The sequence below is a fragment of the Tachyglossus aculeatus genome, chromosome 21 (genome assembly GCF_015852505.1).
Source record: "Tachyglossus aculeatus isolate mTacAcu1 chromosome 21, mTacAcu1.pri, whole genome shotgun sequence".
In the NCBI taxonomy this organism is placed as follows: Eukaryota; Metazoa; Chordata; class Mammalia; order Monotremata; family Tachyglossidae; genus Tachyglossus; species Tachyglossus aculeatus.
In genome coordinates, this window is record NC_052086.1 from 16,717,100 (window position 1) to 16,737,412 (window position 20,313).

Sequence of the window (20,313 nt, forward strand, 5' to 3'; positions counted from 1 at the left end):
GGCCTCTCCAGCCACTGGGGAAAGACGAAAGTGCCAAATGCCCGTCCTGGCTCACATGTCCAGTTCAGGGCCCCTGGGCTGTGGAGCCCCCGGCCTGTGGGATCCCTGGACTGTGTGGTCCCTGTGAAGCAGCGTGGCCCAGTGGAAAGAGCACAGGCTTGGGAGTCAGAGGTCATGGGTTCTAATCCCGGCTCCACCACTTGTCAGATGTGTGACTTTGGGCAAGTCACTTAACTTCTCTGGGCCTCAGTTCCCTCATCTGTAAAATGAGGATTAAATCTGTGAGCCCCACGTGGGACAACCTTGATTGCCTTGTAACCCCCCCAGCACTTAGAACAGTGCTTGGCACATAGTAAGCACTTAACAAAAACCAACATTATTATTATTATTATCCCCAGGCTGTGGGGCCCCTGTGGAGCTTCTGGGCTGTGGAGCCCTTGGGCTGCTAGGTTCTGGGCTGTGGGGGTCCCTGGGCCGTGGGGTCCCTGGGTTGTGAGGTTCCTGGGCTGTGGGGCCCCCAGGCTTGCAGCCCGCACCGGGGCAGCCGCGGCCCCGGCGACACCCCTGGCCTGCTCCCCCTCCGCAGAAAGAGTTCTTCCAGGACGACGTATTCCCCGAGACGGCCGTGTGCTGGGAACCTGTGCTCACGGCGGCCGCCTGGTTCGGGGGTGCCAACGGGCAGCACCGCCGCCACAGCCTGCGCCCTGCCGACATGACCCCAGGTGATGGACCAATGGGCGGACGGGCCCGGGGCAGGGCCGTGGCCGGGGAAGGGCTGACTGGCCTCCTCAGCCAGAGGAGGTGGCTGGGGGGGGCGTCCCAGAGCCTGTGATGGTGACCCCCAGCCCCCAGGAGACCCCTTATCTCTGGGCTCCAGGCACCCACTGCTTAGTTAAAGGGGAAAGATGGCCCTATCCTTCGCAGGTGCACTCGCCCACCCACCCCTCCAGGCATGCTGCCGCCTCCCATGCTCCCCTTGGGCATTACAGGATTCCTCCCGAGGGAGGAGGCCGTGTGGCCCAGTGGACAGAGCACAGGCCTGAGAGTCAGAAGACCTGGGTTTTAATCCCGCCTCTGCCACTTGCCTGCTTTGTGACTTTGGGCGAGTCTCTGGACCTCAGTTTCCTCATCTGTAAAATGGGGATTCAATCCCTGTTCTCCTTCCTACTTAGACTATGAGCTCCACGTGGGACAGGGACTGTCCAACCTGATTATCTTATATCTAGACTAACAAATCTCTAACAAATGACATTTATATCTAACAAATAGGGGGCCCAGACTTAGCCCCCTCTTTCCTCTCCTCCCCCTCCCCATCCCCCCCCGCCTTACCTCCTTCCCCTCCCCACAGCACCTGTACATATGTATACACATTTGTACGTATTTATTACTCTATTTTATTCGTACATATTTATTCTATCTATTTTATTTTGTTAATATGTTTTGTTTTGTTCTGTGTCTCCCCCTTCTAGACTGTGAGCCCACTGTTGGGTAGGGACCATCTCTATATGTTGCCAACTTGGACTTCCCAAGCGCCTAGTACAGTGCTCTGCACACAGTAAGCGCTCAATAAATACGATTGAATGAATGAATGAAATGGCATTAAAGAAACAGGGAGACAGCTCTCCTGCCATCCCTTTCATCGCCGGGGGCCGGTGGGCATCCCAGACATCCCTCGGCTTCCCCCACCCTCCATCCCTCTTCCCCCCGACGGAGAACCAGACAGGTGCCAGAAGGCGCCACACTTCTCCTTGCCATCTCGTGGCTCAGTGGAAAGAGCCCGGGCTTTGGAGTCAGAGGTCATGGGTTCGAGTTCCGCCTCCGCCACATGTCTGCTGTGTGACCTTGGGCAAGTCACTTAACTTCTCGGAGCCTCAGTTCCCTCATCTGTAAAATGGGGATGATGACTGTGAGCCCCACGTGGGACAACCTGATCACCTTGTATCCTCCCCCAGCGCTCAGAACAGTGCTTTGCACATAGTAAGCGCTGAACAAATGCCATCCTTATTATTATTATTATCTGGGCCAGGGTGGGAGGTGCCATCTAACCCCTACCCCCTCTCCCCCCGGCTCCACCCGCAGTAAGCCAGGCGCCCCGAGAGGCTCCGGCCCGGCGGGCCACCCCATCGGCTGTGTACCTGGAAGAGAAGTCGGACCAGCAGAAGAAGGAGGAGGTGGGGCCCCGGGCAGGGGGGCAAATGGGGCGGGGGTGGCCAAGATGGGACCGAACTAACCATAAGCAGGAACGGGAACCACACCAGCCTCCGAGCCCCTGCCCACCCCCAGGGAAGGGGGCTGGTAGCTCAGTGGTGGCAGCCAGGCTCTGTTGAGCAGGGCCTTCTCCACCTCCCCGTTATTTATTCTGGTGACTTGACAACGGTCCACATGTTTTGTTTTGTTGTCTATCTCCCTCTTCTAGACTGTGAGCCCGTTGTTGGGTAGGGACCATCTCTATGTGTTGCCAACTTGTACTTCCCAAGCGCTTAATACAGTGCTCTGCACACAGTAAGCGCTCAATAAATACGAATAAATGAATGAATGAATGAATGAATGGGGGTTGGGGGTGAATAGGGAAGGGCTCGGAGCAGGTCTCCTCAGTCTGTTTTCCCACTGATTCCCCTGGGACCCTGGGCCATCCATGCCCTCTTGCTGCCTCGCCCCTCCTTCCCGCTCTCCAGGGCACATAGTGCAGCCTCCTGCCAATAGCAGGAGGGTGAGGGGGTCCTACCAGCGACCACCTATCCTGACCCCTGCCCCCCGGCCCCATCCTGTCTTCTCCAGCTTCTGAGTGCCATGGTGGCCAAGCTGGGAAACCGGGAGGATCCGCTCCCACAGGACTCCTTTGAGGGAGTGGACGAAGATGAATGGGTAAGGAGCCGGCCCCCCAGGCGGGAGGGGCATGGCGGTCATCCCCCTGGGCCTTGGGCATAGGCCGGAAGCCAGGAACCAGACTCCTTGCTTCCTGCTCTTTCGCCCATCCCCGACACGCGGATCTGTCTTTCCAGGACTAGTCCTTCCTGCCGCCTGCCCCGCCTGAGCCCGCAGCTACCTCCTTGCCCAAGTGTCCGGCGCCCGCCCGCTCTGAGCCTCATCGTTGAACTGGAAGATTCCCCTCTGATTCCCAGCGGGCCCCCGGCCCGGCCTTGGAGCGGGGCTCGACCTGACGCTTCCCAGACACCCTCAGGTCCTTCCCAACTCCCAGCGGGATGGTGCTGGCACCCTCACGCTGCCCGGGGGCCCGATTCCTGCATCCCTCATTTGGCTTCCTAAGACCCCAGCCCCACTGCCTCAGAAGCCTCGGGTCTGGCATCTTGGGAAGCCCCCCACCCCCTGAACCGTCTGGTTTCTTGCCTTGCTCTCGCCTGAGCCGTGACCTTGACAAACCCGAGCTACCCTGCTAAATCTCTCTGGGGTTCTGCATTGGTTGGGGGGGCCTGGAGGAAGGTCGTGACCTTGCTAGAGCTGAGGGAGCTGCCGGGGACCCCTGGCTGCCTCTCCTCTGCCGAGGGCTCCTTCCTCTTGGGGGGATGAACCCTTCCCCTTGCTCCAGGCCGGCCTTCCCCCTCAGACCTCCTTTCCCACTGCCCAGGTTGGGAAGAGCCCAGATTCCCAGTTCCACTCCAGTTCCCCCAGGCTCACGACCAACCAGCACCCGACTGTGCTGGGGTGGTGGGTCTGGGCTAGGGCCGGGACCAGAGGGACCGACCAAGCCACGAGGAGAAGAGCCTCACCGGCGACAGGCTTTTGAACACACCCAATACCTCGGCCATTAAACTTTTGTAAGCAGACCCCTGCCTCCTGTGCTCCTTTAGCCTCTGGCTTGCGCTGGAAACCCAGGAAGAGAGACAGCTCTCCTAGCCCAGGGTGATTGAATCCTGATCCCATCCCCTTTGAGGCCCCCAAATGCTGGGCGCTTCATTTATTCATTCATTCATCATCATCAATCGTATTTATTGAGCGCTTACTGTGTGCAGAGCACTGTACTAAGCGCTTGGGAAGTACAAGTTGGCAACATATAGAGACAGTCCCTACCCAATTCATTCAATCATATTTATTGAGCGCTTACTGTGTGCACAGCACTGTACTAAGCCCTTGGGAAGTACAAGTTGGACAACATATAAAGACAGTCCCTACCCGAAAACAGGCTCACAGTCTAGATTGATTTATTTATTTTACTTGTCCATATCTATTTGTTTTATTTTGTTAATATGTTTGGTTTTGTTCTCTGTCTCCCCATTCTAGACTGTGAGCCCACTGTTGGGTAGGGACCGTCTCTAGATGTTGCCAACTTGGACTTCCCAAGCGCTTAGTACAGTGCTCTGCACACAGTAAGCGCTCAGTAAATACGATTGATTGATTGATTGATAGAAGGGGGAGACAGACAACAAAACAAAACATGTAGACAGGTGTCAAAGTTGTCAGAACAAATACAATTAAAGCAATATACACATCATTAAATAAATAGAATAGTAAATATTTACAAGTAAAATAGAGTAATAAATCTGTACAAATATATTTACAAGTGCTGTGGGGAGGGGACAGAGGTAGGGCGGGGGGGGATCGGGAATACCTGTTCTCTCTACCCGCCTAGACTGTAAGCCACATGTGGGCCAGAGACTGTCTGATGTGATTATCTTGTATCTAAGTCAGTGCTTAACCCTTAGTAAGTGCTTAATAATGCAGCTCTTATTTTATTGATTTTATTTTATTTTATTGATAACAGTCTTCTAGACTGTGAGCCCACTTCTAGACTGTGAGCCCACTGTTGGGTAGGGACCGTCTCTATGGGTTGCCAACTTGTACTTCCCAAGCGCTTAGTACAGTGCTCTGCACACAGTAAGCGCTCAATAAATACGATTGATTGATTGATAACATTGTATTAGTAATAAAATAGTAGCTTTATTGATCATTATCATCATCACTGTTATTCACAGCCCTCCTGAAATCCCAGTTCCATCATGAGGCTTTTCCCAATTAGTCTGTGATCTCCTCAAGTCGTCATCATCATCATCATCAATTGTACTTATTGAGCGCTTACTATGTGCAGAGCACTGTACTAAGCGCTTGGGAAGTACAAATTGGCAACATATAGCAACAGTCCCTACCCAACCATGGGCTCACAGTCTAAAAGGGGGAGACAGAGAACAAAACCAAACATACTAACAAAATAAAATAAATAGAATAGATATGTACAAGTAAAATAAATAAATAAATAGTGTAATAAATATGTACAAACATAAAGTCATGTCCGCCTAACCTGCCCCAACTATGAACTTGTGTATTCCCACCCACCCAGGGCACATCCGAACTGATCAACTTCTACATCCTACTACTAGACCACTCACTCATCTATAGAGAAGCAGCGTGGCTCAGTGGAAAGAACGCGGGCTTTGGCGTCTCGGAGGTCGTGGGTTCAAATCCCGACTCCAGGAGGCCTTCCCAGACTGAGCCCCTTCCTTCCTCTCCCCCTCGTCCCCCTCTCCATCCCCCCATCTTACCTCCCTCCCTTCCCCACAGCACCTGTGTATATGTTTGTACATATTTTTTTACTCTATTTATTTACTTAATTTATTTGTACCTATCTATTCTATTTATTTTATTTTGTTAGTATGTTTGGTTTTGTTCTCTGTCTCCCCCTTTTAGACTGTGAGCCCACTGTTGGGTAGGGACTGTCTCTATATGTTGCCAATTTGTACCTCCCAAGCGCTTAGTACAGTGCTCTGCACATAGTAAGCGCTCAATAAATACGATTGATGATGATGATGATGATGACTCCGCCACATCCGCTGTGTGACCTTGGGCAAGTCACTTAACTTCTCTGAACCTCAGTTACCTCATCTGTAAAATGGGGATTAAGACCGTGAGCCCCACGTGGGACAACCTGATCACCTTGTATCCACCCCCCCAGCGCATAGAACAGTGCTCTGCATGTAGTAAGCGCTTAACAAATCCATTATTATTATTATTATTATCTACATATTTATCTTTATTCTCTTCTAGCCGTAAATTACTTTGTGTCTTTCTCCCTAACTAAGCCGCAAGTTGTCCCTAACTAAACCGCTTCTAAAGTGTGCCTTCCCTCCCCTGGATGTCATGGGAAGTGGACGTCTCTGCGACTGTAGTAGACCTCCAACTGGGGGGCCGGAGGCCGGGGAGAGCCCCATCTCTCTTGAATGCCATCAGGTCGTGTCCAACAATGGATACGCGTCTTCCAGCACGTCTCACCCTCTACCAAAACCCGCAGCCCTGCCAATGGCTCCTCGGCCGTAGTCGTGGTCTCCGTCCGTCCAGCTGCTGGTCCGTCCCTGTACATTCATTCATTCCTTCAGCCGTATTTATTGAGCGCTTACTGTGTGCAGAGCACTGTACTAAGTGCCTGGGAAGTACGATTCAGCAACCAATTGAGACAAGCCCTGACCGCAACGGGCTCACAGTCTAGAAGGGGGGAGACAGACATTAAACCAAGGAAACGGGCATCCGGAGCATCATTGTGAATTAATCAATCAATCAATCAATCGTATTTATTGAGCGCTTACTGTGTGCAGAGCACTGTACTAAGCACTTGGGATGTACAAGCTGGCAACATATAAAGACAGTCCCTACCCAACAGTGGGCTCACAGTCTAGAAGGGGGAGACAGAGAACAAAACCAAACATACTAACAAAATAAAATAAATAGAAAAGATAGGTACAAGTAAAATAAATAGAGTAATAAATATGTACAAACATATATACATATATAAAGGTGCTGTGGGGAAGGGAAGGAGGTAAGATGCGGGGGATGGAGAGGGGGTCGGGGAGAGGAAGGAGGGGGCTCAGTCTGGGAAGGCCTCCTGGAGGAGGTGAATTAATAGAATTATATATATATATATGCGTCATTAATAAAAATAAATAGAATTGTAATTATAAATATGCACATATATACACAAGTGCTGTAGGGTGTAGAGCAAAGGGGGCAGGGCGGGGCGATGAGGAGGGGATGAGGAGCAGAGGAAAAGCGGGGCTAAGTCTGGGAAGGCCTCCTGGAGCATTCCCTGCCAGGCAGAAGGAGAACAGCACCGGGCCCAGGAAGTCGCCCCTCTCTCTCCTATAAATCAATGCCTTATCATCATCGATCGTATTTATTGAGCGCTTACTGTGTGCAGAGCACTGTACTAAGCGCTTGGGAAGTCCAAGTTGGCAACATATAGAGACAGTCCCTACCCAACAGTGGGCTCACAGTCTAAAAGGGGGAGACAGAGAACAAAACCAAACATACTAACAAAGTAAAATAAATAGAATAGATATGTACAGGTAAAATAAATAAATGAATAGAGTAACAAATATGTACAAAAATATACAAATATAAACAAGTGCTGTGGGGAAGGGAAGGAGGTAAGATCTTTATCGTGGCAGGAGAGTTGGCGGGCGCCAATGAAGCTTAGAGCGAGAGAAGCAGCGTGGCTCAGTGGAAAGAGCCCGGGCTTTGGAGTCAGAGGTCATGGGTTCGAATCCCGGCTCCGCCACGTCTGCTCTGTGACCTTGGGCAAGTCACTTAACTTCTCTGAGCCTCAGTTACCTCATCTGTAAACTGAGGATGAAGACTGTGAGCCTCATGTGGGACAACCTGATCCCATTGTATCCCCCCAGCGCTTAGAATGGTGCTTTGCACATAGTAAGCGCTTAACAAATGCCATCATTATTATTATTATTATTATTGAGCACAGAGCCTCTCGTCGGGGTTACCCGTGATGGAAAGGGCTAAGCCTTTAGAGAAGCAGCGTGGCTCAATGGAAAGAGCCCAGGCTTTAGGGTCAGATGTCATGGATTCAAATCCCAGCTCCGCCAATTGTCAGCTGTGTGACATTGGGCAAGTCACTTCTCTGAGCCTCAGTTCCCTCATCTGTAAAATAGGGATGAAGACCGTGAGCCCCACGTGGGACAACTGGATGACTTTGTATCCACCCCAGTGCTTAGAACAGTGCCCGGCACATAGCCAGCACTTAACAAATACCATTATTATTATTAATGCTTAGAACAGGGTTGGCACATAGTAAGCGCTTAGCAAATACCATTATTATTATTATTATTATTATCATTTATCTTTTAATGGTATTGACGCCTGCCTACTTGTTTTGCTTTGTTGTCTGTCACCCCCTTCTAGACTGTGCTATCATTATTATTGTTATTATTCTCTAGGCCTCAGTTCCCTCATCCGTAAAATGGGGATGAAGACTGTGAGCTCCCCGTGGGACAAGCTGATCACCTTGTATCCCCCCCAGCGCTTTGAACAGTGCTTGGCACATAGTAAGCACTTAACAAATGCCATTATTATTATCAATGCTTAGAACAGGGTTGGCACATAGTAAGCGCTTAACAAATACCATTATTATTATTATTTATCTTTTAATGGTATTGACGCCTGTCTACTTGTTTTGCTTTGTTGTCTGTCACCTCCTTCTAGACTGTGCTATCATTATTATTGTTATTATTCTCTGGGCCTCAGTTCTCTCATCTGTAAAATGGGGATGAAGACTGTGAGCCCCCCGTGGGACAAGTTGAACACCTTGTATCCCCCCCAGCGCTTAGAACGGTGCTTGGCACATAGTAAGCACATGACAAATGCCATTATTGTCACTATTGTTAATATTAATATGAATGAATATGAGCCCTTTGTTGGGCAGGGACCCTCTCTATATGTTGCCGACTTGCATTTCCCAAGCGCTTAGTACAGTGCTCTGCACACAGTAAGCACTCAGTAAATACGATCGGATGAATGAGTGAATGAATGCATGGATGGATGGATGGATGGATGTCCAATGCTTAGAACAGTGCCTCAGCGCTTAGAACAGTGCTTTACACATAGTAAGCGCTTAATAGGGACCATCTTTATGCGTTGCCAACTTGTACTTCCCAAGCACTTAGTACAGTGCTGTGCACACAGTAAGTGTTCAATAAATACAATTGAATGAGTGAATGAATGGATGGATGGATGGGTGGATGGATGTCCAGCGCTTAGAACAGTGCTTTACACATAGTAAGCACTTAATAGGGACCGTCTCTATATGTTGCCAACTTGTACTTCCCAAGCGCTTAGTACAGTGCTCTGCATATAGTAAGCGCCCAATAAATACGATTGAATGAGTGAATGAATGGATGGATGGATGGGTGTCCAGCGGTTAGAACAATGCCCCAGCGCTTCAAACAGTGCTTTACACATAGTAAGTGCTTAATAGGGACCATCTCTATTTGTTGCTGACTTGTACTTCCCAAGCGCTTAGTCCAGTGCTCTGCACACAGTAAGTGCTCAATCAATACGAATGACCGTCTCTATCTGTTGCCAACTTGTCCTTCCCAAGCGCTTAGTCCAGTGCTCTGCACACAGTAAGTGCTCAATCAATACGAATGACCGTCTCTATCTGTTGCCAACTTGTCCTTCCCAAGCGCTTAGTCCAGTGCTCTGCACACAGTAGGCGCTCAATCAATACGATTGAATGAATGAATGAATGAATGAATGAACTCTCCTTCCTTCCTCCTCCCTCCTTCCTCTCCCCCTCCTCCCCCCCATCCCCCCCACCCCGCCTTACCTCCTTCCCTTCCCCACAGCACATGCATATATGTATATATGTTTGTACGGACTTATTACTCTATTTATTTATTTATTTTACTTGTACATATCTATTCTATTTATTTTATTTTGTTAATATGTTTGGTTTTGTTCTCTGTCTCCCCCTTCTAGACTGTGCACACAGTAAGTGCTCAATAAATACGATTGATTGATTGATTGATTGATTGATTGGGTAGGGACCGTCTCTATATGTTGCCAACTTGTACTTCCCAAGCGCTTAGTCCAGTGTTCTGCACACAGTAAGCGCTCAATAAATACGATTGATTGATTGATTGATTGCTCTGCACACAGTAGGCGCTCAATCAATACGATTGAATGAATGACCGTCTCTCTATGTTGCCAACTTGTCCTTCCCAAGCGCTCAGTCCAGCGCTCTGCGCACAGTAGGCGCTCAATCAATACGATTGAATGAATCAGCGTGGCTCAGTGGCAAGAGCCCGGGCTTTGGAGTCAGAGGTCATGGGTTCAAATTCCGACTCCGCCACTTGTCAGCTGGGTGACTTTGGGCAAGTCACTTCGCTTCTCTGGGCCTCAGTTCCCTCATCTGTAAAATGAGGATTAAGACTGTGAGCTCCCCGTGGGGCAACCTGATCACCTTGTAACCTCCCCGGCGCTTAGAACAGTGCTTTGCACATAGTAAGCGCTTAATAAATGCCATTATTATTATTACCATCATTATTATTATGGATGGATGGGTGTATATACCTGTGTATATGTATATATGTTTGTACATATTTATTACTCTATTTATTTACTTATTTATTTTACTTGTACATATCTCTTCTATTTATTTTATTTTGTTAGTATGTTTGGTTTTGTTCTCTGCCTCCCCCATTTAGACTGTGAGCCCACTGTTGGGTAGCGACTGTCTCTATATGTTGCCAACTTGTACTTCCCAAGCGCTTAGTCCAGTGCTCTGCACCCAGTAAGCGCTCAATAAATACGATTGATGATGATGGATGGGTGGTGGAGTGAGCGAGCGAGCGAGCAGGGGCCGCTGCGGCCTCCACCCGCCAGGGGGAGCCGTCGCCGAGGCGTGGGGCGGAAGCGTCTCCCGGCCCTTCTGCTCCTCCTCCTCCTCCTCGTCGGTGGGCGCGCCGTCGGCCGGCCACGCGCGTGCGCATGCGGGTGCCCTTTGACCTCTGGCCCGAGGCCCTGCTGGCGGGGTAGGCCCAGGCCCCCATCATGGTGAGGGGGGACCCACCCACTGAGGGGGGTGGACAAGGGGCTGTGGGGTCCTCCCCCGATCAAAATGACCACGTCTCATAAGCGCTTACTACGTGCCAAGCACTGTTCTAAGCGCTGCGGGGTGGGTTGGGGGGGATACAAGGTCATCAAGTGGTCCCACCTGGGGCTCACAGTCTTCATCCCCATTTTACAGAGGAGGAGGGAACTGAGGCCCAGGCAATAGTAATAATAATAATAATGATGGATGGTATGTGTTAAAGCCCTTACCAGGTGCGAAGCACTGTTCTAAGCGCTGCGGGGTTGGGGGGGGGGGGATACAAGGTCATCAAGTGGTCCCACCTGGGGCTCACAGTCTTCACCCCCATTTTACAGAGGAGGAGGGAACTGAGGCTCAGAGAATAGTAATATTAATAAGGGTGGTATTTATTAATTATTATTCATAATAATATATAATTAACATATTAATTGATTATTATTGATATAGTTAATATGTATAATATAGTCCCTATAATATAGGGACCGTCTCTATATGTTGCCAACTTGTACTTCCCAAGCGCGTAGTGCAGTGCTCTGCACACAGCGCTCAATAAATACGATTGATTAAGCCCTTACCAGGTGCGAAGCACTGTTCTAAGCGCTGCTGGCTGTGGGGGGGATACAAGGTCATCAAGTGGTCCCACCCGGGGCTCACAGTCTTCATCCCCATTTTACAGAGGAGGAGGGAACTGAGGCCCGGGCAATAGTAATAATAATAAGGATGGATGGTATTTGTTAGAGCCCTTACCAGGTGCGAAGCACTGTTCTAAGCGCTGCGGGGTTGGGAGGGGGGGATACAAGGTCATCAAGTGGTCCCACCTGGGGCTCACAGTCTTCATCCCCATTTTACAGAGGAGGAGGGAACTGAGGCTCAGAGAATAGTAATATTAATAAGGGTGGTATTTATTAATTGTTATTTATAATAATATATAATCAACATATTAATTAATTATTGTTGATATAATTAATATGTATAATATAGTCCCTATAATATAGGGACTGTCTCTATATGTTGCCAACTTGTACTTCCCAAGCCTGTAGTACAGTGCTCTGCACACAGTAAGCGCTCAATAAATACGATTGATTGATTAAGCCCTTACCAGGTGCGAAGCACTGTTCTAAGCGCTGCTGGCTGGGGGGGGGGGGATACAAGGTCATCAAGTGGTCCCACCCGGGGCTCACAGTCTTCATCCCCATTTTACAGAGGAGGAGGGAACTGAGGCCCAGGCAATAGTAATAATAATAAGGATGGATGGTATTTGTTAGAGCCCTTACCAGGTGCGAAGCACTGTTCTAAGCGCTGCGAGTTTGGGGGGGGGGGGGGGATACAAGGTCATCAAGTGGTCCCACCTGGGGCGCTCAGTCTTCATCCCCATTTTACAGAGGAGGAGGGAACTGAGGCCCAGAGAATAGTAATAATAATAATGATGGATCATCATCATCATCAGTCGTATTTATTGAGCGCTTAATGTGTGCAGAGCACTGTACTAAGCGCTTGGGAAGTACAAGTTGGCAACATATAGAGGAGGTCCCTACCCAGCAGTGGGCTCACAGTCTGAAAGGGGGAGATGGTAGTTGTTGGATGGTATTTGTTAAGCCCTTACCAGGTGCGAAGCACTGTTCTAAGTGCTGCGGGGGGGGGGGGGGGGTGGGGGGGGGGCGGGGGGCGGATACAAGGTCATCAAGTGGTCCCATGTTGGGCTCACAGTCTTCATGCCCCTTTTACAGAGGAGGGAACGGAGGTTCAGAGAATAGTAATAATAATAAGGATGGATGGTATTTGTTAAAGCCCTTACCAGGTGCGAAGCACTGTTCTAAGCGCTGTGGGGTTGGGGGTGGGGGGAAATACAAGGTCATCAAGTGGTCCCACCTGGGGCTCGCAGTCTTCATCCCCATTTTACAGAGGAGGAGGGAACTGAGGCTCAGAGAATAGTAATATTAATAAGGGTGGCATTTATTAATTATTATTTATAATAATATATAATTAACATATTGATTAATTATTATTGATATAATTAATATGTATAATATAGTCCCTATAATATAGGGACTGTCTCTATATGTTGCCAACTTGTACTTCCCAAGTGCGTAGTGCAGTGCTCTGCACACAGCGCTCAATAAATACGATTGATTGATTAAGCCCTTACCAGGTGCGAAGCACTGTTCTAAGCGCTGCTGGCTGTGGGGGGGATACAAGGTCATCAAGTGGTCCCACCTGGGGCTCACAGTCTTCATCCCCATTTTACAGAGGAGGAGGGAACTGAGGCCCAGGCAATAGTAATGATGGATGGTATTTGTTAAAGCCCTTACCAGGTGCGAAGCACTGTTCTAAGCGCTGCGGGGTTGGGGGGGGAAGGAATACAAGGTCATCAAGTGGTCCACCTGGGGCTCACAGTCTTCATCCCCATTTTACAGAGGAGGAGGGAACTGAGGCTCAGAGAATAGTAATATTAATAAGGGTGTTATTAATTATTATTTATAATAATATATAATTAACATTAATTAATTATTATTGATATAATTAATGTGTATAATATAGTCCCTATAATATAGGGACTGTCTCTATATGTTGCCAACTTGTACTTCCCAAGCGCGTAGTACAGTGCTCTGCACACAGCGCTCAATAAATATGATTGATTGATTAAGCCCTTACCAGGTGCGAAGCACTGTTCTAAGCGCTGCTGGCTGGGGGGGGGATACAAGGTCATCAAGTGGTCCCATCTGGGGCTCACAGTCTTCATCCCCATTTTACAGAGGAGGAGGGAACTGAGGCCCAGGCAATAGTAATAATAATAAGGATGGATGGTATTTGTTAGAGCCCTTACCAGGTGCGAAGCACTGTTCTAAGCGCTGCGGGGTTGGGGGGGGGGGGAATACAAGGTCATCAAGTGGTCCCACCTGGGGCTCACAGTCTTCATCCCCATTTTACAGAGGAGGGAACGGAGGTTCAGAGAATAGTAGTAATAATAATGATGGTATTTGTTAAGCGCTTACTAGGTGCCAAGCACTGTTCTAAGCGCTGGGGGAGATACAAGGTCATCAGGGTGTCCCCCGTGGGGCTCACAGTCTACAGCCCCGTTTTACAGATGAGGGAACGGAGACTCAGAGAATAGTAATAATAATAATGATGGTATTTGTTAAGCGCTTACTAGGTGCCAAGCACTGTTCTAAGCGCTGGGGGAGATACAAGGTCATCAGGCTGTCTCATGGGGTGCTCACAGTCTTCAGCCCCATTTTACAGATGAGGGAACTGAGGCTCAGAGAATAGTAATAATAATAATGGTGGTATTTGTTAAGCATTTACCAGGTGCCTAGCACTGTTCTAAGCGCTGGGGGGATACAAGGTGATCAGGGTGTCCCACGTGGGGCTCACAGTTTTCACCTCCATTTACAGATAAGGTAAACTGAGGCTCAGAGAATGATAATAATGATTGTATTTGTTAAGCGCTTACTATGGGCCAAGCACTGTTGTAAGCGCTGTGGGGGGTTACAAGGTCTTCAGGCTGTCCCAGGGGGGTGCTCACAGTCAGGTTGGACACAGACCGTGTCCCACTTGGGGCTCACAGTCTTAATCCTCATTTTACAGATGAGACCCAGAGAAGTGAAGTGACTTGTCCAAGGTCACAGAGCAGACAAGTGGCCGAGCCGGGATCAGAACCTAGGTCCTCTGACTATGTGCCAGGCACTGTACTAAACCCCGGGGTAGATTCAAGCTAATCAGGTTGGACACAGACCGTGTCCCACTTGGGGCTCACAGTCTTAATCCTCATTTTACAGACGAGGTAACTGAGACCCAGAGAAGTGAAATGACTTGTCCAAGGTCACAGAGCAGACAAGTGGCCGAGCCGGGATCAGAACCTAGGTCCTCTGATTCCCAGACCTGTGCTCCTTCCACTAGCCCATGCTGCTTCTCCTAAGAGAAGCCCTGCCTTGCCAACACCCAGCCCTGACCACCATCATCATCATCAATCGTATTTATTGAGCGCTTACCGTGTGCAGAGCACACACCCAGCCCTGACCAGTCGCCACACACCTGTGCGGACACCTCCCGCCCCGAGCAGGGCAGCAGAGTTCATGCTAATTGGCGGTGGTGGTTGTGGCGGTCGGCTGGCAGGCCCGGGTTAAAGGGCAGCTCATAATAATAATAATAATGATGGTATTTATTAAGCGCTTACTATGTGCAAAGCACTGTTCTAAGCGCTGGGGGGGATACAAGGTGATCAGGTTGTCCCACGTGGGGCTCACAGTCTTCATCCTTCATATTTATTACTCTATTTATTTATTTATTTATTTATTTATTTTACTTGTACATATCTATCCTATTTATTTTATTTTGTTGGTATGTTTGGTTTTGTTCTCTGTCTCCCCCTTTTAGACTGTGAGCCCACTGTTGGGTAGGGACTATCTCTATGTGTTGCCAATTTGTACTTCCCAAGCGCTTAGTACAGTGCTCTGTACATAGTAAGTGCTCAATAAATACGATTGATGATGATGATGATGATCCCCATTTTCCAGATGAGGGAACTGAGGCTTAGAGAAGTGACTTGCCTAAGGTCACACAGCAGACGTGTGGCGGAGCCGGGATTTGAACCCGTGACCTCTGACTCCAAAGCCCGGGCTCTTTCCACTGAGCCACGCTGCTTCCCCGTGGGATACCAGTAGTATCCCGAGGCCGGAGCAAGATGCCCAGGGTGGGCAGGGGCCCAAATGGACCTGGGTGCTTTTAGACACCCAGTCTTTTAGACTGTGAGCCCACTGTTGGGTAGGGACTGTCTCTATGTGTTGCCAATCTGTACTTCCCAAGCGCTTAGTACAGCGCTCTGCACATAGTAAGCGCTCAATAAATACGATTGATTGATTGGGTGGCAGCGAGTAGCCCGGGTTTTAAGAGTGACTGACCGCGGACCCTCACATGGGCCCAGTTTGCTGATTGCTGGACTAAGCTAATTAGTATCAGTCACTTGGAGGGCCATCCGGTGTAGAAATCCCCCTCCCTCCATTTATTTAACAGTCACGGTGACCGATAGTTAAATTGTGCTGCCAGTACAGCAGATGCATCTTTTCTCTCTGGCTGCTGTGGGGCCACCAGCTCAGCCCAGAAGCTTGCGGAGTGAATCAGTCAGTCACTTGGTATTTATTGAGCGCTAACTGTAGTAAACACTTGGGAGAGTACAATATACCATGTTTTCTGCTTGCAGCGAACTTACAGTCTGGGGGGAAACAGACGTTAATATAAACAATTTACAGATATGGGCTCAAGTGCTGTGGAGCTAAGAGGGAGGGTGATTTAAGAGAGCAGGTCAAGGTGACACAGAAGGGAGCAGAAGAAGAGGAAAGGAGGGCTTAGGGAAGGCCTCTTGGAGGAGATGTGCCTTCAGTTAGGCTTTGAAGGAGGGGAGAGTGATTGTCAGATATGAGGAGGGAGGGCGTTCCAGGCCAGAGGAAGAGCACGGTGGGAGCCAGCCTCCTGAGGCCCTCAGAGACTTGGGCTTGAAGCCCTTCTCTGGGGGGGCTGGAGGGGGCTTCCCCAGCCACCCCCTCACACGTCCCCGGCCCCTCGTGTGAAATGCCCCTGCCGCAGGCCTTTTCCACCTCGACTGCGTTACTGTGGCTGGTGGCTTGTGGCCGAGATGGTCATCCGGAAGGCAACTGCAGTGGCTTCTTTCAAAGCCAGAGGCCTCTCAGGCTCAAATGTTGTGGGTCCCGGACCCCACCGTGCCCCCAAGTCCCTCAGGACTGACGGGATGGGGTGGGAGCGAAGAGGGGGTGGTCCTTCTAAGGAATGGCCCAAATACTACTTCGTGGCCACAGTGAGGATTTTTCTCTGCGGATGGTTGACTAACAGACAGATTGCCTCCCCAGGCAAGCTAGTTCAAGTTTTTAAAAATCCCAACTAAAGGAAAACTGGGCTTTTAAACCTGAATGTCCCGGCTGGTTGCCTAAACCAGCCTTTTGCCACCAGTGGAGAGACTTGCTTTGACTGAGCTCCTCTCCCCAGGCTGGCGTAGTCGCCTCAACGAAGTCCTCGGCTTTAGCCCGGGGCTGCCGCCCAAGCCGTGCCCTGTGATTAGGTGGGGCCTCCTCCGTGTGTGGCGGAGTCCCGTCGGAGGGGTGGCCCCAGGGCTGAGAAATAGAAGCTGCCCTGTCCCCCCCGTGAGCCCTGACTTAGCCGAGGCACTGGAGCGGCGCCTGGCATGAGAGGGTGAGTGTCCGTGCTTTGCTTTGCCCACAGGCCAAGTACCTGGCTCAGATCATCGTGATGGGGGTACAGGTGGTGGGACGGGCCTTTGCCCGAGCACTGCGCCAGGAGTTTGCAGGTAAGCTCGGCGCCCCGGCTCATGATTCCCCTTCCCCACCCTCCGGGGCCAAGCCCAGAGGTCGGTCCCTCCTCGCTGTCAGCTGAAGCTCTCAGCCTCGAGTCCCCGGGAGCGGCCGACCCTGGAAACCCAGAGTAGTGGGGTCCAGGAAGGCCCGCTGCAGGCCCAGCTGAGAGGGCACCTGGATGGTGGTCCAGGGCGGCCCTGGCAGGCAGCATTCTCACTGCCGTGCATACAGACAAGCTAATGGTCAGGTGAGGATCCAAAATTTTGCCCCCTCCCTGACGGGGGTGCGGTGGGGAGGCGGGTCAGTCTCCTGGGGAGTCCAAAGGATCTCTGATGGGGACCTGCCACAGATAGTTGCTCCTCCTAAAAGGCCTCCCCACAGCTCACACCATCCTCAGAATGTAAAGGGGGCGGGGAGGCTGAGAGCTGACCAGCTTCATGTCTCTGAGCAGCAAGCCGAGCGGCAGCAGATGCCCGTGGGCAAACTGGGCACCAGTCCGCGGCCGCCTCCAGCCTCTCAGGGCTTAGCCTCCAAGAGGCCCAGCAGATCCTCAATGTGTCCAAACTGAGTCCCGAGGAGATCCAAAAGGTAAAGTGGTTGGGGGGGGGGGGGGGGGGTCACTCCTTGGCCAGCCACGGGCAGGGGGCAAAACCGGGCTCCCATGGGGGTGGGGGCGGCATTTAGCACGTCGCCTCTTCGGGCACGTTTGGTTTCTACTCTCCTTCTTGCGGCTTGGCTTTATCGGTAGAGTCAGTGATCCAAAGCGGCTTCCATCCAGAGGCGGGGAGGGGGGCGTGTGAACTTGGTGGTCCGGCCCTGCCCGCCCTGAGCTCTTCTTTATGGGGAATTGGGGGCTACTGTGAGGGTGGCTCCAGCCCCCTCTTCTCTGCCACGGAGTCCAGGCTGGGGGCAGAGAGCCTGCGAGTGATCTTCCTTCCTTGCCCTTGGCAGAACTACGAGCACCTGTTCAAGGTGAATGACAAGTCTGTGGGAGGCTCCTTTTATCTGCAGTCGAAGGTAAGCAGTGGTGACTTGGGCGGGGAGGGGGCCGGGGAGCTGCTGGTTCAGGGGCTCGCCCCTTGGCCCGACTCTCCCCCAGCCTTCGAGTGTGGGAAGAACTTTGAGTCCTGGAAATTGGGTCTTTCTGAGTTGCTCCTGGGTTAATGCCTCCCCGGGTGGACTTCTCTTCTCCTGGTGTCCCAGAAAGACTAGCCTCACCCCCCCAACTCTGCCCTTCGGGTGGCCAGCTTCTGGCTGTGAGAGCGAGACTTTAGCAGCCGGGATTCGCCTGGGCCTGATGGGTGACATCCCCCGGAGGCTGGCCTTTATCGGCCGATCGGGACCTACTGGACCCTTCCTCCGGTTGAGCCTCCAGGAAGCTTCCAGGGCTCTGGGCCCCCAGGCTTTGGGCTCGGGCACAACGTAGCTTTGAATAGAACCAATCAATCAGTCATATTTATTGAGCGCTTACTGTGTGCAGAGCACTGTACTAAGCGCTTGGGAAGTACAAGTCCCTACCCAACAGTGGGCTCACAGTCTAGAAAGAAGCTGAAGAAAATAAAGACAAAATGGGATATGAGTTCACCTAATACTACCATGAGGTTAAAGTCCTCGTTTCACTGCCACGAATCCAGAAGTACCCAAATAAATGCAGAAAAACTACTCTAAATATATGCCCCTCAACTCACAAGGGGAGAGAATAAAAGAAACTGGCAGAAAGCCACTCTGTTCCATACAAAACACAGCATTCAATTTAATACCATCCATAAAAAAGATATAAAGCTGTAACTTTCCCCACGCTAGACCAGCCCCATGTACAAGTCCTGCCTGCATCTGGCAACATCTGTGACGGACTGCAGCTAGAGACCGTCTCCCAGTAAAGGTCGAAGGGTTGTCGCCGTCCGGTTCTCCCGTTTCGACAGGTGTCCTTGTGGGCCTCTGGCAGTCAGCAGAGCCAGGCCAAAGCAGTGCCGTAGGCACGGGCAGGGACACGGGGGGGAGTGGGCCGCACCGCTCTTGAGAATCATCGATAGCCCTGTGCCTTTTAGGTGGTGAGAGCCAAAGAGCGTCTGGACGAAGAGCTCAAAATCCAGGCCCAAGAAGATATGGACCAAGCGCAGAAGCCAAAAACGTAACTCTAGCTGTGTCCTCGGTCCTCGTCTCTGCCTGTGTAATTTATAGCCCTCTAATAAATATCCCTTCTACCCATCTCTGGTGTTTGCCTAGGTTTGGCCATGCGGGCTGGAGAAGCAGCATGGCCCTAATGAGAAGCAGCCTGGCCTAGTCCCAAGAGCGTGGGCTTGGGAATCAGAGGACCTGGGTTGTAATCCGGCTCGGCCACTTGTCTGCTGTGTGACCTTGGGTAAGTCACTTCTCGTCTCTGGGCCTCAGTTACCTCATCTGGAAAATGGGGATTAGGGCTGTGAGTGCCATGTGGGACAGGGACTGTGTCCAACTTAATTACCGCGTATTTACCCCAGTGGTCAGAATAGTGCTTAGTACGTAGTAAGCACCTAACAACTACCATAATTATTATGGTTCGTTCATTTTTTCATTCAGTCGTATTTATTGAGCGCTTACTGTGTGCAGAGCACTGTACTAAGCGCTTGGGAAGTACAAGCTGGCAACATATAGAGACGGCAGTGGGCTCACAGTCTTCTAGAGAAGCAGCATGGCTCAGTGGAAAGAGCCTGGGCTTTGGAGTCAGAGGTCATAGGTTCAAATCCTGGCTCCGACACTTGTCAGCCGGGTGACTTCGGGCCAGTCGCTTCACTTCTCTGGGCCTCAGTTGCCTCATCTGTAAAATGAGGATTAAGACTCTGAGCACCCCCGTGGGACAACCTGATCACCTTGTAACCTCCCTGGCGCTTAGAACAGTGCTTTGCACATAGTAAGCGCTTAATAAATGCCATCATTATTATTATTATTCTGCTGGCCCCGAGAGAGGGAGCTGAGAGGCCGGGGACTGAGGGCCAGGAGAGCCCTTTGGTGAGGAGGGAAACTCCCTGGAAACCTGAGCATTCGCTCAGCCAGCCCTGGCCCATTTAACTCTGGCCCAACGCTGCCCGCAGGGCTGGCAACTTCCCTTTAGGACCACAGCCCTCCCCTCTGCCCTTCCTGCCGCCCCCTCGGGAGGCTGGGCCGAGGAAGCACGGCCACTGA

At 50.9% G+C, this 20,313-nt stretch overlaps 1 protein-coding gene across 3 annotated transcripts in view; it reads left to right on the plus strand.

Moving 5' to 3' along the window:
* Positions 1–19,360, plus strand: part of LOC119941990 (mitochondrial import inner membrane translocase subunit TIM16) — a 161,341-nt gene extending 141,981 nt beyond the window's left edge. Inside the window, exons 25-31 of one of the 3 annotated variants that reach the window (XM_038762618.1) lie at positions 587–722; positions 2,080–2,171; positions 2,779–2,865; positions 17,060–17,144; positions 17,603–17,739; positions 18,103–18,168; positions 19,200–19,360. In XM_038762618.1, coding sequence (XP_038618546.1) covers positions 587–722; positions 2,080–2,171; positions 2,779–2,865; positions 17,060–17,144; positions 17,603–17,739; positions 18,103–18,168; positions 19,200–19,286 — 690 coding nt within the window. In that variant the 3' untranslated portion in view covers positions 19,287–19,360. Of the gene's footprint in view, positions 1–586; positions 723–2,079; positions 2,172–2,778; positions 2,866–3,002; positions 3,786–10,705; positions 10,792–17,059; positions 17,145–17,602; positions 17,740–18,102; positions 18,169–19,199 lie in introns of those variants that run through there. The other 2 variants (XM_038762617.1, XM_038762616.1) reach the window with 2 other exon arrangements.
* Positions 19,361–20,313: the final 953 nt, after the last annotated feature.